Raw genomic sequence first — 23766 nt, forward strand, 5'->3', positions numbered from 1 at the left:
GACTGTGGACCTTTGGTGCAGAGCCGGGTGGAGGGTCTGAATCAGAGGCTCAGACGGTTTTGCGACCGTATTGGCTGCAGATTCCTTGACTTGCGCCATAGGGTGGTGGGGTTTCGGGTTCCGCTGAATAGGTCAGGAGTTCACTACACTCAGCTGGCGGCTACACGGGTAGCGGAGGCTGTGTGGCATGGACTGGGCGGTTTTTTAGGTTAGAAGGCCTCGGGAAAGTGCGGGATGGGCTGCAATGTCAAAGGGTGCTTGGCAATTACAGGACGTGCTTGGATCAAGGAACAGTCGGAATTATAGTTGTAAATTGTTGTAGTTGCGCTGGAAAAGTCCCTGAGCTTCAAGCGCTAATAGAAAGCACAGAAGCTGATATCGTTATAGGTACAGAAAGCTGGCTAAAGCCTGAAATAAGTTCTGCAGAAATTTTTACGAAGTCTCAGACGGTGTTCAGGAAAGATAGATTAGGCAGAATTGGTGGTGGAGTGTTGGTGTCTGTCAGTAGTGGTTTATCTTGTAGTGAAGTCGAAGTAGATACTCCGTGCGAATTGGTGTGGGTGGAGGTTATACTTAACAGCCGAATTAAGTTAATAATTGGCTCCTTCTACCGTCCCCCAGACTCCGATGATACAGTTGCGGAACAGTTCAGAGAAAGTTTGAGTCTCGTAACAAATAAATACCCCACTCATACGGTTATAGTTGGTGGGGACTTCAACCTATCCTCGGTATGTTGGCAAAAATACTTGTTCAAAACAGGTGGTAGGCAGAAAACGTCTTCCGAGATTGTCCTAAATGCTTTCTCCGAAAATTATTTAGAGCAGTTAGTCCACGAACCCACGCGAATTGTAAATGGTTGCGAAAACACACTTGACCTCTTGGCCACAAACAATCCAGAGCTGATAGAGAGCATCATGACTGATACCGGGATTAGTGATCACGAGGTCATTGTAGCTAGGCTCAATACCATTTCTTCCAAATCCATCAGAAACAAACGCAAAATAATTTTATTTAAAAAAGCGGATAAAGTGCCACTAGAAGCCTTCCTAAAAGACAATTTCCATTCCTTCCGAACTGACTATGCGAATGTAGACGAGATGTGGCACAAATTCAAAGATATAGTAGCAACAGCAATTGAAATATTCATACCTCATAAATTGGTAAGAGATGGAACGGATCCCCCGTGGTACACAAAAAAGGTCCGAACGCTGTTGCAGAGGCAACGGAAAAAGCATGCGAAGTTCAGAAGAACGCGAAATCCTGAAGATGGGCTAAAATTTACAGACGCGCGAAATTTGGCACGTACTTCGATGCGAGATGCCTTTAATAGGTTCCACAACGAAACATTGTCTCGAAATTTGGTAGAAAATCCGAAGAAATTCTGGTCGTATGTAAAGTACACAAGTGGCAAGACGCAGTCAATACCTTCGCTGCGCAGTGCCGATGGTACTGTTATCGACGACTGTGCCGCTAAAGCGGAGTTATTGAATGCAGTTTTCCGAAATTCCTTCACCAGGGAAGACGAATGGAATATTCCAGAATTTGAAACACGAACATCTGCTAGCATGAGTTTCTTAGAAGTAGATACCTTAGGGGTTGCGAAGCAACTCAAATCGCTTGATACGGGCAAGTCTTCAGGTCCAGATTGTATACCGATTAGGTTCCTTTCAGATTACGCTGATACTATAGCTCCCTACTTAGCACTCATATACAACCGCTCGCTCACCGATAGATCTGTACCTACAGATTGGAAAATTGCGCAGGTCGCACCAGTGTTCAAGAAGGGTAGTAGGAGTAATCCATTTAACTACAGACCTATATCATTGACGTCGGTTTGCAGTAGGGTTTTGGAGCATATACTGTATTCAAACATTATGAATCACCTCGAAGGGAACGATCTATTGACACGTAATCAGCATGGCTTCAGAAAACATCGCTCTTGTGCAACGCAGCTAGCTCTTTATTCGCACGAAGTAATGGCCGCTATCGACAGGGGATCTCAAGTTGATTCCGTATTTCTAGATTTCCGGAAAGCTTTTGATACCGTTCCTCACAAGCGACTTCTAATCAAGCTGCGGAGCTATGGGGTATCGTCTCAGTTGTGCGACTGGATTCGTGATTTCCTGTCAGGAAGGTCGCAGTTCGTAGTAATAGACGGCAAATCATCGAGTAAAACTGAAGTGATATCAGGTGTTCCCCAGGGAAGCGTCCTGGGACCTCTACTGTTCCTGATCTATATAAATGACCTGGGTGACAATCTGAGCAGTTCTCTTAGGTTGTTCGCAGATGATGCTGTAATTTACCGTCTAGTAAGGTCATCCGAAGACCAGTATCAGCTGCAAAGCGATTTAGAAAAGATTGCTGTATGGTGTGTCAGGTGGCAGTTGACGCTAAATAACGAAAAGTGTGAGATGATCCACATGAGTTCTAAAAGAAATCCGTTGGAATTCGATTACTCGATAAATAGTACAATTCTCAAGGCTGTCAATTCAACTAAGTACCTGGGTGTTAAAATTACGAACAACTTCAGTTGGAAGGACCACATAGATAATATTGTCGGGAAGGCGAGCCAAAGGTTGCGTTTCATTGGCAGGACACTTAGAAGATGCAACAAGTCCACTAAAGAGACAGCTTACACTACACTCGTTCGTCCTCTGTTAGAATATTGCTGCGCGGTATGGGATCCTTACCAGGTGGGATTGACGGAGGACATCGAGAGGGTGCAAAGAAGGGCAGCTCGTTTTGTATTATCGCGTTATAGGGGAGAGAGTGTGGCAGATATGATACACGAGTTGGGATGGAAGTCATTACAGCATAGACGTTTTTCGTCGCGGCGAGAGCTTTTTACGAAATTTCAGTCACCAACTTTCTCTTCCGAATGCGAAAATATTTTGTTGAGCCCAACCTACATAGGTAGGAATGATCATCAAAATAAAATAAGAGAAATCAGTGCTCGAACAGAAAGGTTTAGGTGTTCGTTTTTCCCGCTCGCTGTTCGGGAGTGAAATAGTAGAGAGATAGTATGATTGTGGTTCGATGAACCCTCTGCCAAGCACTTAAATGTGAATTGCAGAGTAGTCATGTAGATGTAGATGTAGATGTAGATGTAGATGTAGATGTAGATGTATTCGATACACTTATACCATCACAACTGAACCAGACCAATCTCAGTAAGAACAAATACATGTCTTTTCATGTATAACCTTAGGAGATCTTAACTACTTTTTATTGCAGCTGTAACCACCTCTTGTCATCTCTTTCTGCAGATCACTCTTTCTGAAGTAATTTGCGCACATTTGAAAGTCGCGTGTGTTTGCAGTGTGTTGTCATCCACAAGAGTGCACTGTGAAAGACCAATACTGTGAACTTCCAATAGAGTTGGCCTCAGATGAGTACCTATTTAAACCCTGCAGTATTATGCCCAGGCTCAGTTATCATGTTATTACTTCTTGCATATATTTGCCTTATCTTATTGTGTTCAGTGTATGTTGAGGTGATTGGCATACATGCCACAGTGTAATGTGTACTAACATTCTTAGTTGTATTGTGTGTCCAAGTTACAACACAAGTGATGGTCGTCCATTGTGTCTACTATGTCTGATGGTGCTACTGATGAGTTTTTACACTGGCTGGTTGATCAGCAAGGGTTTCTTACAGAGGCATTGCAGCATCTTAATCAATATCAGGAGGCATTCGCCACAGCACAGTACAGTCAAACCCAGGTGTTGCAAACACTTGCCTCTGTTTTGGCCAATTTGGGTCTGTCTCAGTCTATGTCGCCTGTTGCATCGCACCTTGCACCTCCTGTTCTTCCTATCACGCTCGTTTATCCCCCTCCGTTTCTGGCGTACGATGAGTCTGTTGAATAGTGGGAAGCCTAAAAAAAATGTGTTTGGATTGACTGATGTTACCTTTCTTTTTGCATTGGTTATCGCCTCGCATGTATCAAATCCTTCGCCAGCTGTCCCCTTGCAAGATCCATCTACACTCTCTTTTGATGACATGTGTGACCTTCTTTTGAAATATTACTGTAAACGGACGCATGTCCTTGCCGCTTGAGTTTAGTTCTATCAGTGTCACAAGAAACCAGAACTTTTCTATAAGATTCTTTCGCTGACGCACTTAAAGAATAATATACTGGCGAAATGGTTTGTGAAGCAGCCTTTCAGATAGCTCCCAATCGTGAGGTTCATGAACAGGCCCATCAATGTGAAAAGCCCTCCCTCTCCAGCATTCTGACTATTGCACAATCATTTGATGTTTTGAGGGCTGCAGGTACTCAAATTTAATCATGGTGTGAGGTTGCAGAAGCTCAACCTGCTTCCCCCCATTTATTGGACGGTTCTCATGCAGACGATATGGTGGCAGCCGTCCCCGTGTGAGCAAAACATCACGGTGTCCGACCCAGCTCTCTGCAGTAGCCGCTGTAACAGCAGCAGAGGAAGCCTGGTAATGAACAACAACACAAGCACTCCATGCTTCCTTTGTCATGTTTTGTCACTCATGGTAGGCCATATTGTCTTAAGTGATCATTTGTTTCCAGTGCAACAAGATGGGCCACATTACCCCTGTTTGTAATGCAAAATTCCAACAGCCTACTGCAGATATTGACATGGATGTCAACTGTGTATAAGCAATCCCCGTTGCACCCAATAAGCTTTTTATTGATGTCAAGGTTTATCAGAACGTTTTGCACATGAAAGTCAACACAGGTGCTGCCGCGTGATTACTCAACTTACAGATGCACATGGACTTGGGTCGTCTCCCTTTAGCACCACTGTCACATTCTTTAGTCACCTACTATAAACAAAGAATTCCAATATTAGGTAGTTTCTCAACCCCAGTCACATATAAATTTGTCCACTCACTTTTCTGGTGGCGAACAATGCACATACCAAAAATTTGTTTGGTTTGGATGCCTTTAAGCTTTTTGGGTTTACTATTTCTGATTAACTTAATCTGGTCTCTGATCAAGTGCCTTATACACAACCCACCTCTTCATGCTCTGATTTTTCCTCCCTGTTTCCTGCAGGCTTGGGTTGTGCCAATAATTTTAAAGCTCACATCACCAGGGAACCTTCAGCCACACCCCGCTTGTTTCAGCCTTGCCCGCTGCTGATGGCACTCCATGACCAAGTCAGGGTGGAGCTCAAATGCCTCACGGCCTCTAGGATTGTCCAACCAATTGCTCTTAGTCATTGTCAAGGAGGCCTGGCAGTGATTTCAAAGTTTCTGTCAATGCTCAATCTATCATTGCCATGGCTGGTGGTCAGTATTTTTCCAAGATTGTTCTCTCCAATGCATTTTTGCAGCTTCCTGTTGAACCTGACTCTCAATGGCTCTTGGTCGTTAACACGTCTTTTGGCATGGCCAGCACCCCGGTGATTTTTCAACGGCTTCTCAAACAACTCACAAGGTCTGTGTCTTGCAGTGCCAACTATCTTGGTGATATTATGGTCTCTGTCTCCTCCTCTGCTGAACATCTCAACTACTGAAGTATGCGTTTTTCGGTGTGACGGGCTGCTGGGTTAAAATGCAATTTGGAAAAGTGCCACTTCTTTCAGTCTTCTATTGTTTGTCTTGGGTTCGAAGTATCTAGTGCTGGTATCAAACCCTTCATCAGAATTTCTCTGCCGTTGTGGATCTTCCGCGTCCTACGTCGGTCGAGGGGACGGGGGTGTCATACACCTGGGCATTAGCCTTTTGCATGTTTTTGGCCTGATTTGGAAGCAACATCACTTATAGGTTATGGCTCTCAGTGTGGATCATAGCAAGCTGCCCTGTGTGCAATATTGTCTCCATGACCACAGCATTCGCAGGTTGGGGCTGTCTCCACATCCGTCGTGCCAGCCCTTCCGTAACTCCTACTGGCTAATATCAATTGATGCATTCTCTTGGTTCCCATATGTTGTTTGTTGCCCATCAATTTTGGCCTCTGCCACTGTGCGAGCCCGATCGAAATTTTTTTCCATCGAAAAACTTCCAGTAGCATCGGTCTCTGATAATGACCCTCAGTTTGTGACATGGGAGTTTGCCTCCTTCTCCATAGCCCACGTGATTCGCCACATTTTCACCCCACCCTTCCATTGGCAGCCCAACAGTGAAGCCAAAACATTCAAAATGCAAATGAAAAAGTATGTGACTCGGTCCCTGTCTGGCGTTGCCTTGGGTCAGTTTCTGTGTTCCTGTCAGTTCATGCCGTTCGGTGACAACAGCCCTGCCAAATTGCTACATGGGCATCAACCCCAGACACTCCTGAACCTCCTGAGGCCCAGCCAGGGATGCCAACCCGTGAAGCCAACATCCTGTTTTCATCCCAGGGTAGCTGTCTGGGCATGAGGGTTTGGTCTTTGCCCAAAATGTATACCCACTGTCATCTCCTGATGCTGCGGCGACTATCTCTGTGACATCCGTATGGAGGAGGGTCTCTGTGCATATCATTGTGACCAGTTGCACCTGCATATGGGTGACTGGACAACCCTGGCCGGGATACTAATGTCACCACATCAGTTTGTGTCGCTTGACAGATCACCTGTTGCGACTGAGTCCCTGCCACAACATATGAGGGACCCCCCGTCACTGGTGGATGAACCTGTACAGATTCTCCAATACCATTACTAGAACAGATGCAGCCACCATCCACACCAGAACCATCTCCTCCACCACAGCCACCAACTGCAGGGGCACCACCACCACCTTCAGGTCCTGGAGGTCATGTGGACATTGAGCTCACACTGATGTCATCCATCCTACTGTATGGGTTGGCATGAGAAGACGGACTGTGACACTGCCCGGGCCTCAAGTACTTCTGACCATACACCCCAGTATCAGCATATCATCTCTGTCTCTACCTCGTGGAGAAAGACGCCATGGACATCTCACGAATCCGAGCTGTTCCCCAAGGGAATAGGAATGAAGTGATGTGCTCATTAGCGGTGTGTTGTCATCCGCAAGTGTGCACTGCGAAAGAGCAGTACTGGGAACTTCCTGTAGGGCCCGCCACAGTTGAGTCCTGTTGAAACCCTGCTGCACTGCGCTTTCGGTCCGTTATCATGTTATTACTGCTTGCATACATGTGCCTTATCTTATTGTGTTCAGTGTATGTTATGGTGATTGGTGTACATGCCACAGTCTAGTAACATACTAACATTCTTGATTGTGTTGTGTGTCCAAGTTACAACACTTTTAGATAAGAAACCTTTCAAATAAGACAACAGTCATATCTTATCCCATTGTCATTTCATATACACATCCATGGTGTGGCATGTGTGTGCCCATTATGCCTCATCTTGTTCTGCATTTGTTCTTTGCAAGCCATTATCCACCATATAGGTGGAGGATAAATGTAGTCACTTGCCAATTGCTTTTCTCTGTATTATGTTTGTGGACTACACTTAACAGAAAGTAGAGGATCATGTCGTTTGGCTTTCACATGATGTTAACAAATCTCTATGTACATAAATCTCATATTATACTTCTAATGTATGCCATATATGACAGCTGTCATTGTGGATGTGGGAAGAGATTTGATATTTTATTTGAATTTCTGTGGTTGGATGCTGTATAAACCAGAATTGTTATGTTAAAACCTCTGTTAACAGCAAAGTATTGTATGAGCATGAACAAGTCCATCCTTGTCTCTCTGATTAAGTGTTCCATTGGTAATATTTTATCCTTGCAAGCTATGTTTCTTATTTGTATTCCAGGTTTATGCTCAAGAGTTGAAGTGTTGTGTTCCTGCAGCAGCTGTATTCTCATGCATTCAAAGGAACTTCAGAGGAATAATGTTTTGTTAATTTCTTTGGATGTTAGAATATGAATATCATAATTTTGATTATGTATTTCCTTTTTGTAACACTAACATGGGGAGAGGCTTTCATAGGCATTATAATTATGCTATCTTTTATTTGATAATAGTCTTTTTTCATATTTCAGAGAATTAGTGTTTTTGAGCCATACCCAATGCGGGATACAGTTCAACACTTTTGTGAAAAACATTTGGACAAGATAAAATCTTACATGGACAAAGTATCAGTACGAATACCACCACCAGCAAAGTGTACAATTGAAGGTATGTTAATCTGTACATGTCAGTTTACAACTGGTCTAATTTAAAGCATTTTCATTATATTGTATGTATATTGCAATGACTGCCTTGGGTCTTGCTTTGTGCACTAGTGCCAGCGATTTATATCATTGCTTATTTTTCAAGCATTAAAGAAAAATTAGGTAAATGTAGTTTTGACTGGGAAGTCATATCAAATAGAATAAAATAAATACTATTTCTGCCAAACCTGCGAAGAAAAATTGTAAGCTGTGTTTCACAGAATCATTTGAGCCTTTCTTCAAGCACCTACAGCTTAATATTGTGCAGTCTTCCACAACAGCTGTATGAATTCAGGAGCCTGGTGATAGCCATTTTACTCTTCTCAGTACTCATTTAAAATACTGTTGTTGAAAGAAATTTCCACTATTTGACTCTAAATTACTCTTCATTTATGTCATGAAATCATGCTTTTTGCTTTATAGACATTCTTTCACTACTGCCTTTATCCCACATTGTTCGCAGGGTCGGCAGGGTTAAGTACGGATTTGGCATGGTTAATCGTAAGGGGCAGCCGTATGCCCTTCCTGCTGCCACCCCATACCCTCCCGGGAAGGAAATAGTGTACCCCAGCTGTCTGTGTCAAGTGTAAATCAGGAAATAGTGGGAATATGTTTCAAATGTCTGCGAGTTGTGTAACAGAGGCGGGACTTGAGGACCAGCCCGGTATTCACCTAGGAGGATGTGAAAACCCGCCTAAAAACCACATCCAGGCTGGCTGGCACACTGGCTGTCGTCATTAATCCGCTGGGCGGATTCGATCCGGGGCCGGCGCGCATACTCGAGTCCAGGAAGCAGCGCGTTAGTGCTCTCGGCTACCCTGGCAGGTTTTGCTTTATAGACATTCTGAAGTGCAAATTGAAATATCATAAAATGTCTGATATGCGTAAGTGACATATCATCATTGACAATGTGTTTCGTTTAGGCAGGTTAATCATTTTGCAGCATTTTAACTTGCACTTTAGAATGGCTATAAAGCCAAAATCATGAGTGCATAAAATAAATGAATAGCAAGTCAAATGGTGGAAAGTTCTTTCAAAAAGTACTATGTGAGTGTGGTTCCCCACAAAGGAAAAATTTATATGCTGTGCTTCATCCAGTGCCCAGGTCCGGTTTAATATCCAAGCAAAACAAGCTGCCAATTAGGGCACCAACCTGAGAGGGGCACCAGAGATGCCACAACTGTAATATTTCTAATCAGGATGTATCAGAATTAGTAGCAACCAGTTGGGGGCCCTAGATGGCAGGGACTGTCAGGGATGCCCAAGTACAAGATTTGTATACATTGCATATCACAATTAGTAGCAAAAACAGATGTGAGTGAAAGTACACAATAGAAAAGAGGGAGTGGGGCCGCCAAAAGATAAGTCAGTAAGTCACTTTTGCAGAAATATGTTCTTGAACATCAAGATCATTATTTGTAAATGCATGTGCCAGTTGTGGATTACAGATCCATTGTCCCTGGCTCTGTCAAACTATGATCTTGCAGATTCTTTTAAAACTTTCAGGTTTGATGTTTTGTTTCCTTTAACCAGGGTCTTGCCTTTTGTATGTTACACAAGCTAAAACTACACCTCAGTTGAAGTTTGAATGAATGCAGTTATAAGAGTTTTTTAGTCCATTATAAGAATTTTAACTGCATTATAAAAATCCTCATAAATATTGTCTAGTATTTGAGCATGAATAAACTTTGGAGCTTAGTTGGTTTGGTGGGTTTTAAATAAATGACTCCTATCAATATTACTGCATGAATGCTCATAATAAACAAGACTAATTCTGAAGAGATGTGTGTGCTCAGTATAAGTGTTCAGTAACTTGAGTGCTTGGTGTCTCGCTACTCTTTCATCTGTATAGGCAGCATGCCAACAGAATTCATACAGACTGTAGCCTCTGCAAGCACCTCAGACACCAACAATGCAGCACTTACAGTTATCTTTGCAAACAAGGGTAGCCCCATTCCTCTGCTCTCACTATCACATGCTATAATTACTCAGTTTGGATTTTTGTGAAGAAGTGGTCATTGCCTGGTTAACCACTGAAATAAAAATAATCTTAGCCAAAACTATCATGAATATATTATTTGCTGTTAAGGCACAAATTTCTCTCCTGATTGGCAGTACACGAATACCAGTGTTTGGTAACTACAGTCAACTCTGGCACCTTGAAATTTGTAAGAGCAGACAAAAGATGTTAACCTCAGGAATCTACCTTACAATGTTTGCAGTCAGGGGATGTCCATCAGTCATGCTTACATTCAGAGATTGTGAATGTAATACTAATGAGGTAGGAACTATTAACATGTTCAAATAACTTACAGGTTTGCTGCCGGGTGACGTCGTCGGACACTGCCGATATTTCGACAGGAGCACACCCTGCCATTCTCAAGACACAAATGCAAGGAAGAAAAAATGTGCAAGCAAATTTAATAGTGCTACCTCACCTGTTGGTTAATAGTAACCATCGATATTTCTGATGTTGGTTATCTTTGGTTGTGTTGACACTTGTTCTGTGTGTGGTATCTTCCTTGTCTCTCCTCTATGAACTGAGGTATTAAATTTGCTTGCTCATTTTTTCTTCCTTGCATTTGTGCCTTGAGAATGGCAGGGTGTGCTCCTGTCGAAATATCAGCAGTGTCCGACGACGTCACCCGACAGCAAACCCGTAAGTTATTTGAACATTCGATTCACCGGGAAAAGTTAAGGTCTTACATTGTTTACCTCTACGGGGAGGAAATGTATCGTTGCCTGCGGAGGTTGGATAAATTTCGCAGCAGTAGAGTAAGGTTGGAATGTGCATTATCGTTTTTACTGAAGTGTCGAAATCATAGTGTGGTTCCAACATTTGCTAAGGTTGTGCATCATATTAATTCTCCTGCCGCCAATCGCATCAAGCAACGTGCTGGTTTAACTCTTGTTCGTGAAAGGATCCACTATGCTCGCCGTCAATTAGATTTTGTTTCTAAGGAATTATTTCTGCTTCATTTAATGATGGTGTCTAATGTTTCTGAATTTTCTTGGGATTGGGTGGACGGTGCCTCTTGGTCGCAGTCTGACTGGGAATTTCAATCTGTAACTGCTCGTCATTTGGCAAAGTTTGAATGTTCCTTGGCTCAGTGTCTAATTCTAATTCTCGACATTCTGTGATCAATCTCACGGAGAAAACGTTTGACGACACAGCTTTGTCTGTGCTGGGGAAAGGTTTGAACTTCGCACCGATGCCTAAGAGTTTGCCAGTCGTTGATTTTATTAGTTCTATCCAACAGGCTGTTTATAAACTACCTTCTGAGGGTGCAGAAGAGGTTAGGAGGGAAGCTTGTCATGTGTTGGCTGGGGCCCATCCACCCAAGTGTAACATTACAGCAGCTGAGGCGGCTGCCTTACGTTCACTTAGAATGGATCCTGATATTGTTATTTTACCTGCAGACAAGGGTAACGTCACCGTTTTGTTGAACAAGCACGATTACATTCAAAAGATGCAGTGTCTACTTTCTGATTCGGCATGTCGCAAAATCGGTGCTGACCCTACTAAGTGTGTTGAGAGAAAAACAAATAGCCTCCTGAAGAAAAGTTCTTTGTCACAGGAGACTACCAAGAGTCTTAATTCTTACTGTGCTGTAGATTATATGGCCTCCCTAAGGTCCATAAAGAGGCTGTCCCGTTGAGACCTATTGTTTCTAATATTGGTGCTCTAACACGTCGTGTAGCTAAACATCTTGTTAGTTTGTTGAGCCCACTAGTAGGTAGGTGTGAACACCACATTAAGAACTCTGCAGATTTCGTATGTCAATTTCAGGGATTGCGTTTGAATGACTCTGATATTTTACTCAGTTTTGATGTGGTTTCTCTTTTCACTCGCGTTCCTCTCTCTAATTGAGTTTAAGTTTGGTGTCAAATTAACAAATTTGTTTCGACATGTGCTGACTTCCACTTACTTTTTATTCAATAGTCATGCGGGAAAGCGCCGACAGACAGGCACATGAACAAAACACACAAACACACACACAGAATTACTAGCTTTCGCAACCGATGGTTGCTTCTTCAGGAAGGAGAGGGAAAGACGAAAGGATGTGGGTTTTAAGGGAGAGGGTAAGGAGTCATTCCAATCCCGGGAGCGGAAAGACTTCCCTTAGGGGAAAAAAAGGACAGGTGTACACTCGCACACACACACACACACACACACACACACACACACACACACACACATCCATCCGCACATACACAGACACAAGCAGACAAAATATGTCTGATAGTTGTCACCATCCAGCTCAGCTTGAAGGAGTACTTCGCACCTTGGTTCACAGGACCCACGTTATCTCAGACGCTGAAAGTTTGGCAGCTGAGCTAGCACATCTCGAAGTCACCTTTCGTCAGAATGGTTATAGTGAGAAGCAGATCAAACGTGCGTTGCGCCATCAGCCTTCTGTGCAGTGGGTGAGTGATGATAGCAACGAAGTGGCACCTACGTCTATGGTCTTTTTGCCTTACGCAGGGAGCATTTCCAACATGATTGGCTGTATTTTACGGAAATATGATGTAAAATGTGTTTTTTGACCACCTTCGAAGATTAAGGCCCTGTTGGCGTCCATAAAAGATGATCTTGGTTTGCGTAAGGCTGGGGTCTATCGTATTCCTTGCAATTGTGGCATTTCGTATATTGGTCAGACAATCAGGACTGTGGAAGACCGGTGTATTGAACATAAGCATCACACACACTTCCAACAGCCGAGCAAATCCGCTATTGCAGAACATTGCCTTGACACCGGTCATCATATGGAATACAACAACACGGAGATTCTGGCTTGCACATCAAACTATCGGGATAGTGTTATTAAGGAAGTTGTTGAAATCAGACTATCAAGCAACCTTATTAATGGAGATGGTGGATTTTGTTTAAATGCTACTTGGAATCCGGCTCTGTCTCACCTTAAAAAAAAAAAAAACAGAGGGACAAAATTAGTGCTACTTCACCTGTTGATTAATAGTAACCATCGATATTTCTGATGTTGGTTATCTTTGGTTGTGTTGACACTTGTTCTGTGTGTGGTATCTTCCTTGTCTCTCCTCTATGAACCAAGGTATTAAATTTGCTTGCTCATTTTTTCTTCCTTGCATTTGTGCCTTGAGAATGGCAGGATGTGCTCCTGTCAAAATATTGGCGGTGTCTGACGACCTCACCCGGCAGCAAACCCGTAACTTATTTGAACATTCGATTCACCGAGAAAAGTTAAGGTCTCATATTAACATGTTAGTTGGAGTGGGATGGAAAACCAACTTCATCAGAAATACTAAAGTATTTAGATGATATCTGGGACTATGAACTGACAAACCATAGAAACTGAAAAATCCACTGTCGCACAGGTCCTTAGATCATACTTTCGAAACAGAGTTTGAAATTATGCTTCGAAAATGAAAGGCTTGCCCATCTGCATGTTTTAAGTATGTCAATAGATGGATAAAACTATCAATGGATGGATAAAACTAAATCATACAACCAGTAAGCCATCAGCATGAGCGAAAACTTAGCAGACTTTGAAAAGAGTGCACATATGAAGCCAAGTGCCAGAATCACTTCCCAATTGTAATGGAGTAGCTTCTTCACTGGAGAATGCAGAATTACTGTCACTCTGAATAACTTCATGGGCAAAAATTATGTATATTATATAAAAGTCAGTGCCTGATTGAAACATACCTCATGTGGATCTGAGTGGAGTAGAACCTGCTTCTACTCAGAAATTGTTTTGAACACTCATTGTTGTGTCTAACTTTCATTAGAATTTGTCAAAGTGCTTTTTAGTACTGAGGATAATATTTTTATACAGCTTTACTGCAAGCACCCTTCTACAGTGGGAGTTAGCTGTTGAGTCTCAGATTATGTGCCAAAGCATTAGCAGTCACCTTTGTCCACTATACCTATGCTCCCACAATATAAACTACTCATGCTACTTTCAAATTTATTAACTAAAGAATTTATGTTTATTATGAAAGTATAGTTTACCTAATTAGGGCCCCTTCTACACTTCCTTCTTAAACTTGTGATTAACAGTGTGCTATATAATGTGAAGGGTTAATAAATTAATAGTGCTACATTTTAACATCAGTGATACTTTCTCCGAGTATTCCCCTACGTTAGAGTCATTCTGAAGATTTCTTGTGCTATGAAAGAGCTACGTGCACCTTTTGTTAGAACATTCATAAAAGAAGCAATTTTCAGGGGCACTACATTGCCTAACTATTTATACTATATGTGTTAGCAATAGCATTGCCACTCTGAAGTGGTTCACCACTTTCTCAACATAACATTTCACCTATACCTGTGTCACACCAGTTCCTGTGCTCTTTGGCATTATTAGTAATGAATTTAAAAAAGAAATAAATTTTCAGATAAATATTTTTATTATGTGGCCTTATGGATGACTAGAGCCTTTTGCGTTAAATTTAGGTCTTACTGCTATTATTAATTAGAGTTTAGTTGAATCAAAAGTATTAAGTAAGCCATTGAAAGAAAAAAGGGAGGGACAGACATTTATATAATACTACATCATGGCCACTACACTACAACTTGTTCATAATATTTTTGTGGGTGAAGGTTTTGTGTTCACTTTGACTTCAGGTTTATTTAGTACATGTTGTTTCAGAACTTATGGATCTCTTATATCCAATGGACTGTTTCCTCTCCACCAACAAACAGTCTCTTTTCCTCTTTAGTGTGTTGGTATTTGTTTCTGTTAAGTTCCCATTACATTTTTGCGTAATTGTATCAAGTATGAAGCATGCAAATGGTGGATCCCTTGCCCCACTCACAGTACCAAACACAACGACAATCTCACTTGTTCTATATTTACTGTGACAACACAAAGAGGGTAGTACACTGGCCTTCAGTTGATGCTAGTGCCACCACACGTAGTTTTACAGATAAATGGTACTGACAGCTATTCAAAGATGTACAACATTATATTTTAAGCATGTTTCCTATCAGTTTTAGCAATTCAAGCTTGGGGTCCTTCTGTAGTGAGTTATTATATAAGAAGGATTTCCTAACTATTTTTGTGTCCAAATATCTCACATAGGCAAATGTCATCTGGGTAGAGAGTCATGATTAGGGTTTGAGAAAAGTCCAGAATGTGTATTATGAAGACTGGGGGAGTAATGTAAAGTTATTCTAGTAGATGACAGTGATATTATGGAAAGGATATATTGCTACCCACCATAAAGAGGAGATGTTGAGTCACAGACAGGCACAACAAATATATCACTATACATATGAGCTTTTGACCAAAAAGCCTTCCTCTAATGTAGAATACACACACACAACCCACACATCAATACTATCTCTGGCCTCTGAGCGCACATAATGAGTGTTTCCTGATATTGTCGTTATTCCATCCTGGGTTTTTCATTGTATGGTAGACGAAGGATAGATATTGGGAAGTGGGAAATACTGATTGTACATCAACACTTCTCTGTAAGGAATAATATCTGTGTTGTAGTGGTGTGTTATTATGTCATGTATAGTCCAGGGACTTTTTGTAAATTGGGAGATCATGGTACCCATTTTGGTGTGCTGGCTTCCACATTGATCTGACCCCTATTGTTCGAAGAGATTTTATTGTGCACAAGCTTGTACTGAAAGACTCCAGAACATGAATAGTATATTTCTTGAAACTGTCTGCTTACAATATACAGAGTGTTACAAAAAGGTACGGCCAAACTTTCAGGGAACATTCCTCAGACACAAATAAAGAAAAGATGTTATGTGGAAATGTGTCCAGAAACGCTTAATTTCCATGTTAGAGCTCATTTTAGTTCTGTCAGTATGTACTGTACTTCCTCGATTCACCGCCAGTTGGCCCAATTGTGCTTGTGTTGACATGCGACTCATTGCTCTACAGTACTAGCTTCAAGCACATCAGTATGTTGCATCAACAGGTTAGTGTTCATCACGAACGTGGTTTTGCAGTCAGTGCAATGTTTACAAATGCGGAGTTGGCAGATGCCCATTTGATGTATGGATTAGCACGGGGCAATAGCTGTGGCGTGATACATTTGTATCGAGACAGATTTCCAGAACGAAGGTGTCCCGACAGGAAGACGTTCCGAGCAATTGATCGGCGTCTTAGGGAGCAAGGAACATTCCATCTTATGACTCGCGACTGGGGAAGACCTAGAACGACGAGGACACCTGCAATGGACGAGGCAATTCTTTGTGCAGTTGACAATAACCCTAATGCCAGCATGAGAGAAGTTGCTGCTGTACAAGGTAACATTGACCACGTCACTGTATGGAGAGTGCTACGGGAGAATCAGTTGTTTCCGTACAGTGTACAGGCACTATCAGCAACTGATTGGCCTCCACGGGTACACTTCTGCGAATGGTTCATCCAACAATGTGTCAATCCTCATTTCAGTGCAAATGTTCTCTTTACGGATGAGGGGCTTCATTCCAAAGTGATCAAATTGTAAATTTTTACAATCAACATGTATGGGCTGATGAGAATCCGCACGCAATTGTGCAATCACGTCACCAACACAGATTTTCTGTGAATGTTTGGGCAGGCATTGTTGGTGATGTCTTGATTGGGCCCCATGTTCTTCCACCTACGCTCAATGGAGCACGTTATCATGATTTCATACGGATACTTTACCTGTGTTGCTAGAACATGTGCCTTTACAAGTACAATACAACATGTGGTTCATGCACGATGGAGCTCCTGCACATTTCAGTCGAAGTGTTTGTACGCTTTTCAACAACAGATTCGGTGACCGATGGATTGGTAAAGGCGGACCAATTCCATGGTCTCCACGCTCTCCTGACCTCAACCCTCTTGACTTTCATTTATGGGGGCATTTGAAAGCTTTTCTCTACGCAACCCTGGTATCAAATGTAGAGACTCTTCGTGCTTGTATTGTGGACAGCTGTGATACAATACGCCATTCTCCAGGGCTGCATCAGCGCATCAGGGATTCCATGCGATGGAGGGTGGATGCATGTATCCTCGCTAACGGAGGACATTTTGAACATTTCCTGTAACAAAGTGTTTGAAGTCACGCTGGTACATTCTGTTGCTGTGTGTTTCCATTCCATGATTAATGTGATTTCAAGAGAAGTAATAAAATGAGCTCTAACATGGAAAGTAAGCGTTTCAGGACACATGTCCACATAACACATTTTCTTTCTTTGTGTGTGAGGAATGTTCCCTGAAAGTTTAGCTGTACCTTTTTGTAACACACTGTATACATTGACAATGAAGATAGAGGCTGTGAGGAACAGAATATGTAACTCCAAACGGTCATTAACATAAATGTACTTTGACGTGTTGGTGGGCTTGGTGTAGGCAAGAGAGTTTATCTCACATCTCACTTCTTGGTTACCTTCCACTCAGAACCTATAGATTCATTCATTGTTTCCATCAGGAGTCCTGCATTACCATTTTTTTCCTAATTTCCCCCCCCCCCCCCCCCCCCTCTCTCTCTCTCTCTTTAATTTCCCAGGACTTAATGTATGATATACTACTTTTATTGGTTCAACAGTTCCATTTTTCCTGTTACCAAAGTGTAATCACCCTTGGTTTTATGTTGCCAGTTCTTACTTAGTCTGGAAACTGTGTATAATTTGCTCCTATGAAGCCACCACTTTGCTGACACACATACTATGACCACTTCCTCAGTAGAAGAGATGCGTTTCACAGCAGTGACAATGAACAAGTGCTTATAGATTTTAAGGTATGCACTTTGGGGACCATGTTTACTGAAAAATTTTTCTTGTTTGGATCCATACTACTCTCTCTCAAAATATGGAAAGCAGTAGAAGAGATTTGTGTCACAGTATAGAAGTCGTTCCAAGGCGTGGCAGGCAGCGAAAGGTGTCCCCGGAGGCTGATCAGAAAGCCTCCCCGGTGCGTCTGACAAACCGGTTTCAGGCACTGTCTCTGGCTGAGCCAGATGTAGCTGCCTGCCCTGTTTCAGAGGATCATTCTCAGCCTTCAAGGTCCGGGCAATCGCAGAGGGTGGGATTACTGGTAGTTGGGAGCTCCAATGTTAGGCGCATAATGGGGCCCCTTAGGGATACGGCGGCTAAAGAGGGGAAGAAATCCAGTGTGCACTCCGTGTGCATTCCGGGAGGAGTCATTCCTGATGTGGAAAGGGTCCTTCCGGATGCCATCAAGAGCACAGGGTGCAGCCAGCTGCAGGTGGTGGCACATGTCGGCACTAATGACGTGTGTCGCTTTGGATCTGAGGAAATTCTCTCTGGATTCCAGCGGCTATCTGATTTGGTGAAGGCTGCCGGTCTTGCTTACGAGATGAAGGCAGAGCTCACCATCTGCAGCATCGTCGACAGAACCGACAGCGGACCTTTGGTGCAGAGCCGGGTGGAGGGTCTGAATCAGAGGCTCAGACGGTTTTGCGACCGTATTGGCTGCAGATTCCTTGACTTGCGCCATAGGGTGGTGGGGTTTCGGGTTCCGCTGAATAGGTCAGGAGTTCACTACACTCAGCTGGCGGCTACACGGGTAGCAGAGGCTGTGTGGCGTGGACTGGGCGGTTTTTTAGGTTAGAAGGCCTCGGGAAAGTGTGGGATGGGCTGCAATGTCAAAGGGTGCTTGGCAATTGCAGGACATGCTTGGATCAAGGAACAGTCGGAATTATAGCTGTAAATTGTTGTAGTTGCGCTGGAAAAGTCCCTGAGCTTCAAGCGCTAATAGAAAGCACAGAAGCTGATATCGTTATAGGTACAGAAAGCTGGCTAAAGCCTGAAATAAGTTCTGCAGAAATTTTTACGAAGTCTCAGACGGTGTTCAGGAAAGATAGATTAGGCAGAATTGGTGGTGGAGTGTTTGTGTCTGTCAGTAGTGGTTTATCTTGTAGTGAAGTCGAAGTAGATACTCCTTGCGAATTGGTATGGGAGGAGGTTATACTTAACAGCCGAATTAAGTTAATAATTGGCTCCTTCTACCGACCCCCAGACTCCGACGATACAGTTGCGGAACAGTTCAGAGAAAGTTTGAGCCTCGTAACAAATAAATACCCCACTCATACGGTTATAGTTGGTGGGGACTTCAACCTACCCTCGGTATGTTGGCAAAAATACATGTTCAAAACCAGTGGTAGGCAGAAAACGTCTTCCGAGATTGTCCTAAATGCTTTCTCCGAAAATTATTTCGAGCAGTTAGTCCACGAATCCACGCAAATTGTAAATGGTTGCGAAAACACACTTGACCTCTTAGCCACAAACAATCCAGAGCTGATAGAGAGCATCATGACTGATACAGGGATTAGTGATCACGAGGTCATTGTAGCTAGGCTCAATACCATTTCTTCCAAATCCATCAGAAACAAACGCAAAATAATTTTATTTAAAAAAGCGGATAAAGTGCCACTAGAAGCCTTCCTAAAAGACAATTTCCATTCCTTCCGAACTGACTATGCGAATGTAGACGAAATGTGGCTCAAATTCGAAGATATAGTAGCAACAGCAATTGAGATATTCATACCTCATAAATTGGTAAGAGATGGAACGGGTCCCCCGTGGTACACAAAAAAGGTCCGAACGCTGTTGCAGAGGCAACGGAAAAAGCATGCGAAGTTCAGAAGAACGCGAAATCCCGAAGATGGGCTAAAATTTACAGACGCGTGAAATTTGGCACGTACTTCGATGCGAGATGCCTTTAATAGGTTCCACAACGAAACATTGTCTCGAAATTTGGTAGAAAATCCGAAGAAATTCTGGTCGTATGTAAAGTACACAAGTGGCAAGACGCAGTCAATACCTTCGCTGCGCAGTGCCGATGGTACTGTTATCGACGACTGTGCCGCTAAAGCGGAGTTATTGAATGCAGTTTTCCGAAATTCCTTCACCAGGGAAGACGAATGGAATATTCCAGAATTTGAAACACGAACATCTGCTAGCATGAGTTTCTTAGAAGTAGATGCCTTAGGGGTTGCGAAGCAACTCAAATCGCTTGATACGGGCAAGTCTTCAGGTCCAGATTGTATACCGATTAGGTTCCTTTCAGATTACGCTGATACTATAGCTCCCTACTTAGCACTCATATACAACCGCTCGCACACCAATAGATCTGTACCTACAGGTTGGAAAATTGCGCAGGTCGCACCAGTGTTCAAGAAGGGTAGTAGGAGTAATCCATTTAACTACAGACCTATATCATTGACGTCGGTTTGCAGTAGAGTTTTGGAGCATATACTGTATTCAAACATTATGAATCACCTCAAAGGGAACGATCTATTGACACGTAATCAGCATGGCTTCAGAAAACATCGCTCTTGTGCAACGCAGCTAGCTCTTTATTCGCACGAAGTAATGGCCGCTATCGACAGGGGATCTCAAGTTGATTCCGTATTTCTAGATTTCCGGAAAGCTTTTGACACCGTTCCTCATAAGCGACTTCTAATCAAGCTGCGGAGCTATGGCTTATCGTCTCAGTTGTGTGACTGGATTCGTGATTTCCTGTCAGGAAGGTCGCAGTTCGTAGTAATAGACGGCAACTCATCGAGTAAAACTGAAGTGATATCAGGTGTTCCCCAGGGAAGTGTCCTGGGACCTCTACTGTTCCTGATCTATATAAATGACCTGGGTGACAATCTGAGCAGTTCTCTTAGACTGTTCGCAGATGATGCTGTAATTTACCGTCTAGTAAGGCCATCCGAAGACCAGTATCAGTTGCAAAGTGTTTTAGAAAAGATTGCTGTATGGTGTGTCAGGTGGCAGTTGACGCTAAATAACGAAAAGTGTGAGATGATCCACATGAGTTCCAAAAGAAATCCGTTGGAATTCGATTACTCGATAAATAGTACAATTCTCAAGGCTGTCAATTCAACTAAGTACCTGGGTGTTAAAATTACGAACAACTTCAGTTGGAAGGACCACATAGATAATATTGTCGGGAAGGCGAGCCAAAGGTTGCGTTTCATTGGCAGGACACTTAGAAGATGCAACAAGTCCACTAAAGAGACAGCTTACACTACACTCGTTCGTCCTCTGTTAGAATATTGCTACGCAGTGTGGGATCCTTACCAGGTGGGATTGACGGAGGACATCGAAAGGGTGCAAAAAAGGGCAGCTCGTTTTGTATTATCACGTTATAGGGGAGAGAGTGTGGCAGATATGATACACGAGTTGGGATGGAAGTCATTACAGCATAGACGTTTTTCGGCGCGGCGAGACCTTTTTACGAAATTTCAGTCACCAACTTTCTCTTCCGAATGCGAAAATATTTTTTTGAGCCCAACCTACATAGGTAGGAATGATCATCAAAATAAAATAAGAGAAATCAGAGCTCGAACAGAAAGGTTTAGGTGTTCGTTTTTCCCGCTCGCTGTTCGGGAGTGGAATAGTAGAGAGATAGTATGATTGTGGTTCGATGAACCCTCTGCCAAGCACTTAAATGTGAATTGCAGAGTTGTCATGTAGATGTAGAAGTGCTCATAACTTTTACATGTTTTAGAGTTCATGTTTACTAGACTTTTTGCTTTGAATGATCATTTCTGTCATACCCCGTAATATTGACCATTGCTCCTTGGACACCTACTGGGTGTCCCATCTATCTTGACCACCCTAAATAACTGTTTGTCCAGATGCAAATTGCAAAATGTTTCAAGCAAATGTTCTTTAGCCATCAGGAGGGCATCAATCAGCATGTTTGCCTTCATTGTAGCTTTGTTTTTTATGAAGATATGAACAGTGGTGTGACTTTTTTAAATGGCACCCTGTTTTTTAATGTCCTCGTCTAAAGAGCTATTCAAAAATGTACCGCCGTATACCAATCGCTGAAACACAATGTTTTACATAACACAACATTGACGTTGACACTCACAGCGAATAGTGCAGGGTAGTGGACCACATCCATGTGCTGACGTCGACAGAGGACAAACGTAAACACAAGTAGAATGCACACCCATCATTCAGTCAACCATCATCAGTTGAAGAGTTGTATGAGTAGAATGTACACTAACAAAGAGAAGCTACTCATCTATGGGGAATGTAAGTTACGGGAACAGTAATTGCAATACTGTCTTCTTATGTACGAGTACATTTAGTACAGTAGTTTAGTTCTTTTAAATACTGTTATAGAGAGTAGGCATACGGTAAAGGCGGTCCTTCCTACAAACTGCATCGACATAACGTTTCTTTTATTGTTTTTGTTGAAGCTAGGCGAATTGCTAAACAGGCAGCGGAACTGTACAGAAAGTGATATCCTGGCAAGAACCCATCTTCCCGATGGATGTTTTCTCATCTTGTTGCGACACTTCAGGAAACAGGAAGTTTAAACCCACAACAATGCAATCATTGTAGCATTCGCACAGACAAAGCTGCAGAAGTTACTGTTCTCGCTTCCATTGCTATGAATCCACATGTGAGCACACGACAGCTTGAACATGAGATTGGCATTCCTAAAATCAGTGTACATCGTATTCTTCCATGTCACTGGATCCAACCTTAACATGTACATCTACATCAAGAATTGCATGGGAATGATTTCCAGAATCGTGTACAGTTCCGTCAGTGGACACAGCAGTAAATCCTCGCCAATCTGAACTTATTCTCCGATGTTCTACTTACCAATGAATGTGTTTTCTCAAACAAAGGACACGTAAATACAAGGAACATTCAGTGTTGGTCCAGTGACAACCCACGATGGCTTAGACAGGTGGAACATCAACATCAACGTCAATGGAGAGTTAACGTTTGGTGTGGGATGCCTTGTACTACAATTATTGGCCCTTATTTCATAAATGGTAGTCTAAACGGCACAGTGTATGCCAACTTCCTCACATGAATTCTTCTGCCTTTCTCGATGAAGTGCTGCTAAGAACCAGAATGCTTATGGGGTATCAACACGGATGTCCAGCACATAATGCCTTGCATACACGCGGTGATCTGAACTCAAGGTACCCTGCCAGATGGATTGGTCGAGGAGGAACAGTTACTTGGCCTGCTAGGTCTCCTTATTTAAATCCTCTGGACTTTTTTCTTTGGGGATGCATTAAAGACACTCTAGAGGACTTGCAGGAACATATCGTGCTTGCTTGTAATTCTCTTCAGCAGGCAACACTGGAAGCAGAAGTAATTCATTCGTTCAACGAGTGCACTAGTGTATCAGTGTCCAGGGCCACTACTTTGAGCAACTTGGAACGTTCTACTCCTGGGCAGTAGTACAGGAGAGTCAAAGTCAATTTTGTGTTATGTTTTTACTCGGTTTTCATTTGTTTTCTAACAACTCCAGCAAGTGGACGAGTATGTGATCTCGGTCTCAAAGTCAATGTTGTGTTATCAGGGTATACGCGACCCAGGACAACAGGGAGACCTGGGAAAAATGTGGAAATTTTTTCATCCGGAGAAAACCAGGAAAAACCCGGGATTTTTTAGAATTCTGGGAATTTTTCATTGTTTTTATTTTTAGTTAAATTTTTATAATTTTGTCTGGTAAGAACCGATACTTTAACAAAGTATAGTACTGTATCCCACTATTGCAGAATAATACTGCAGCAATAAAACATGAATGCGACAAAAAGAAAGAGAGAGAGAAAAGAAAAGAAAATAAAACTTAATTGCAAAGGAAATGCTCCATATACAACAACAAAATACAGTGCTCGTACATGTGTCTGCCAACAGCAAAATGTGTCAAAGGCTTTAGGAAGACTATGCAA

The 23766-nt window shown here is 42.6% G+C and overlaps 1 protein-coding gene across 4 annotated transcripts in view; it reads left to right on the forward strand.

Moving 5' to 3' along the window:
* LOC126356257 (protein melted) overlaps positions 1–23766 on the forward strand; it is a 235378-nt gene that overhangs the window by 135251 nt on the left and 76361 nt on the right. For all 4 annotated transcript variants that reach the window (XM_050007089.1, XM_050007094.1, XM_050007092.1 and 1 more), the window contains one exon: positions 7936–8071. In XM_050007089.1, the coding sequence (XP_049863046.1) occupies positions 7936–8071 (136 nt within the window). The remainder of the gene's footprint in view (positions 1–7935; positions 8072–23766) is intronic.

Source organism: Schistocerca gregaria, chromosome 3 (genome assembly GCF_023897955.1).
Source record: "Schistocerca gregaria isolate iqSchGreg1 chromosome 3, iqSchGreg1.2, whole genome shotgun sequence".
Taxonomy (NCBI): domain Eukaryota; kingdom Metazoa; phylum Arthropoda; class Insecta; order Orthoptera; family Acrididae; genus Schistocerca; species Schistocerca gregaria.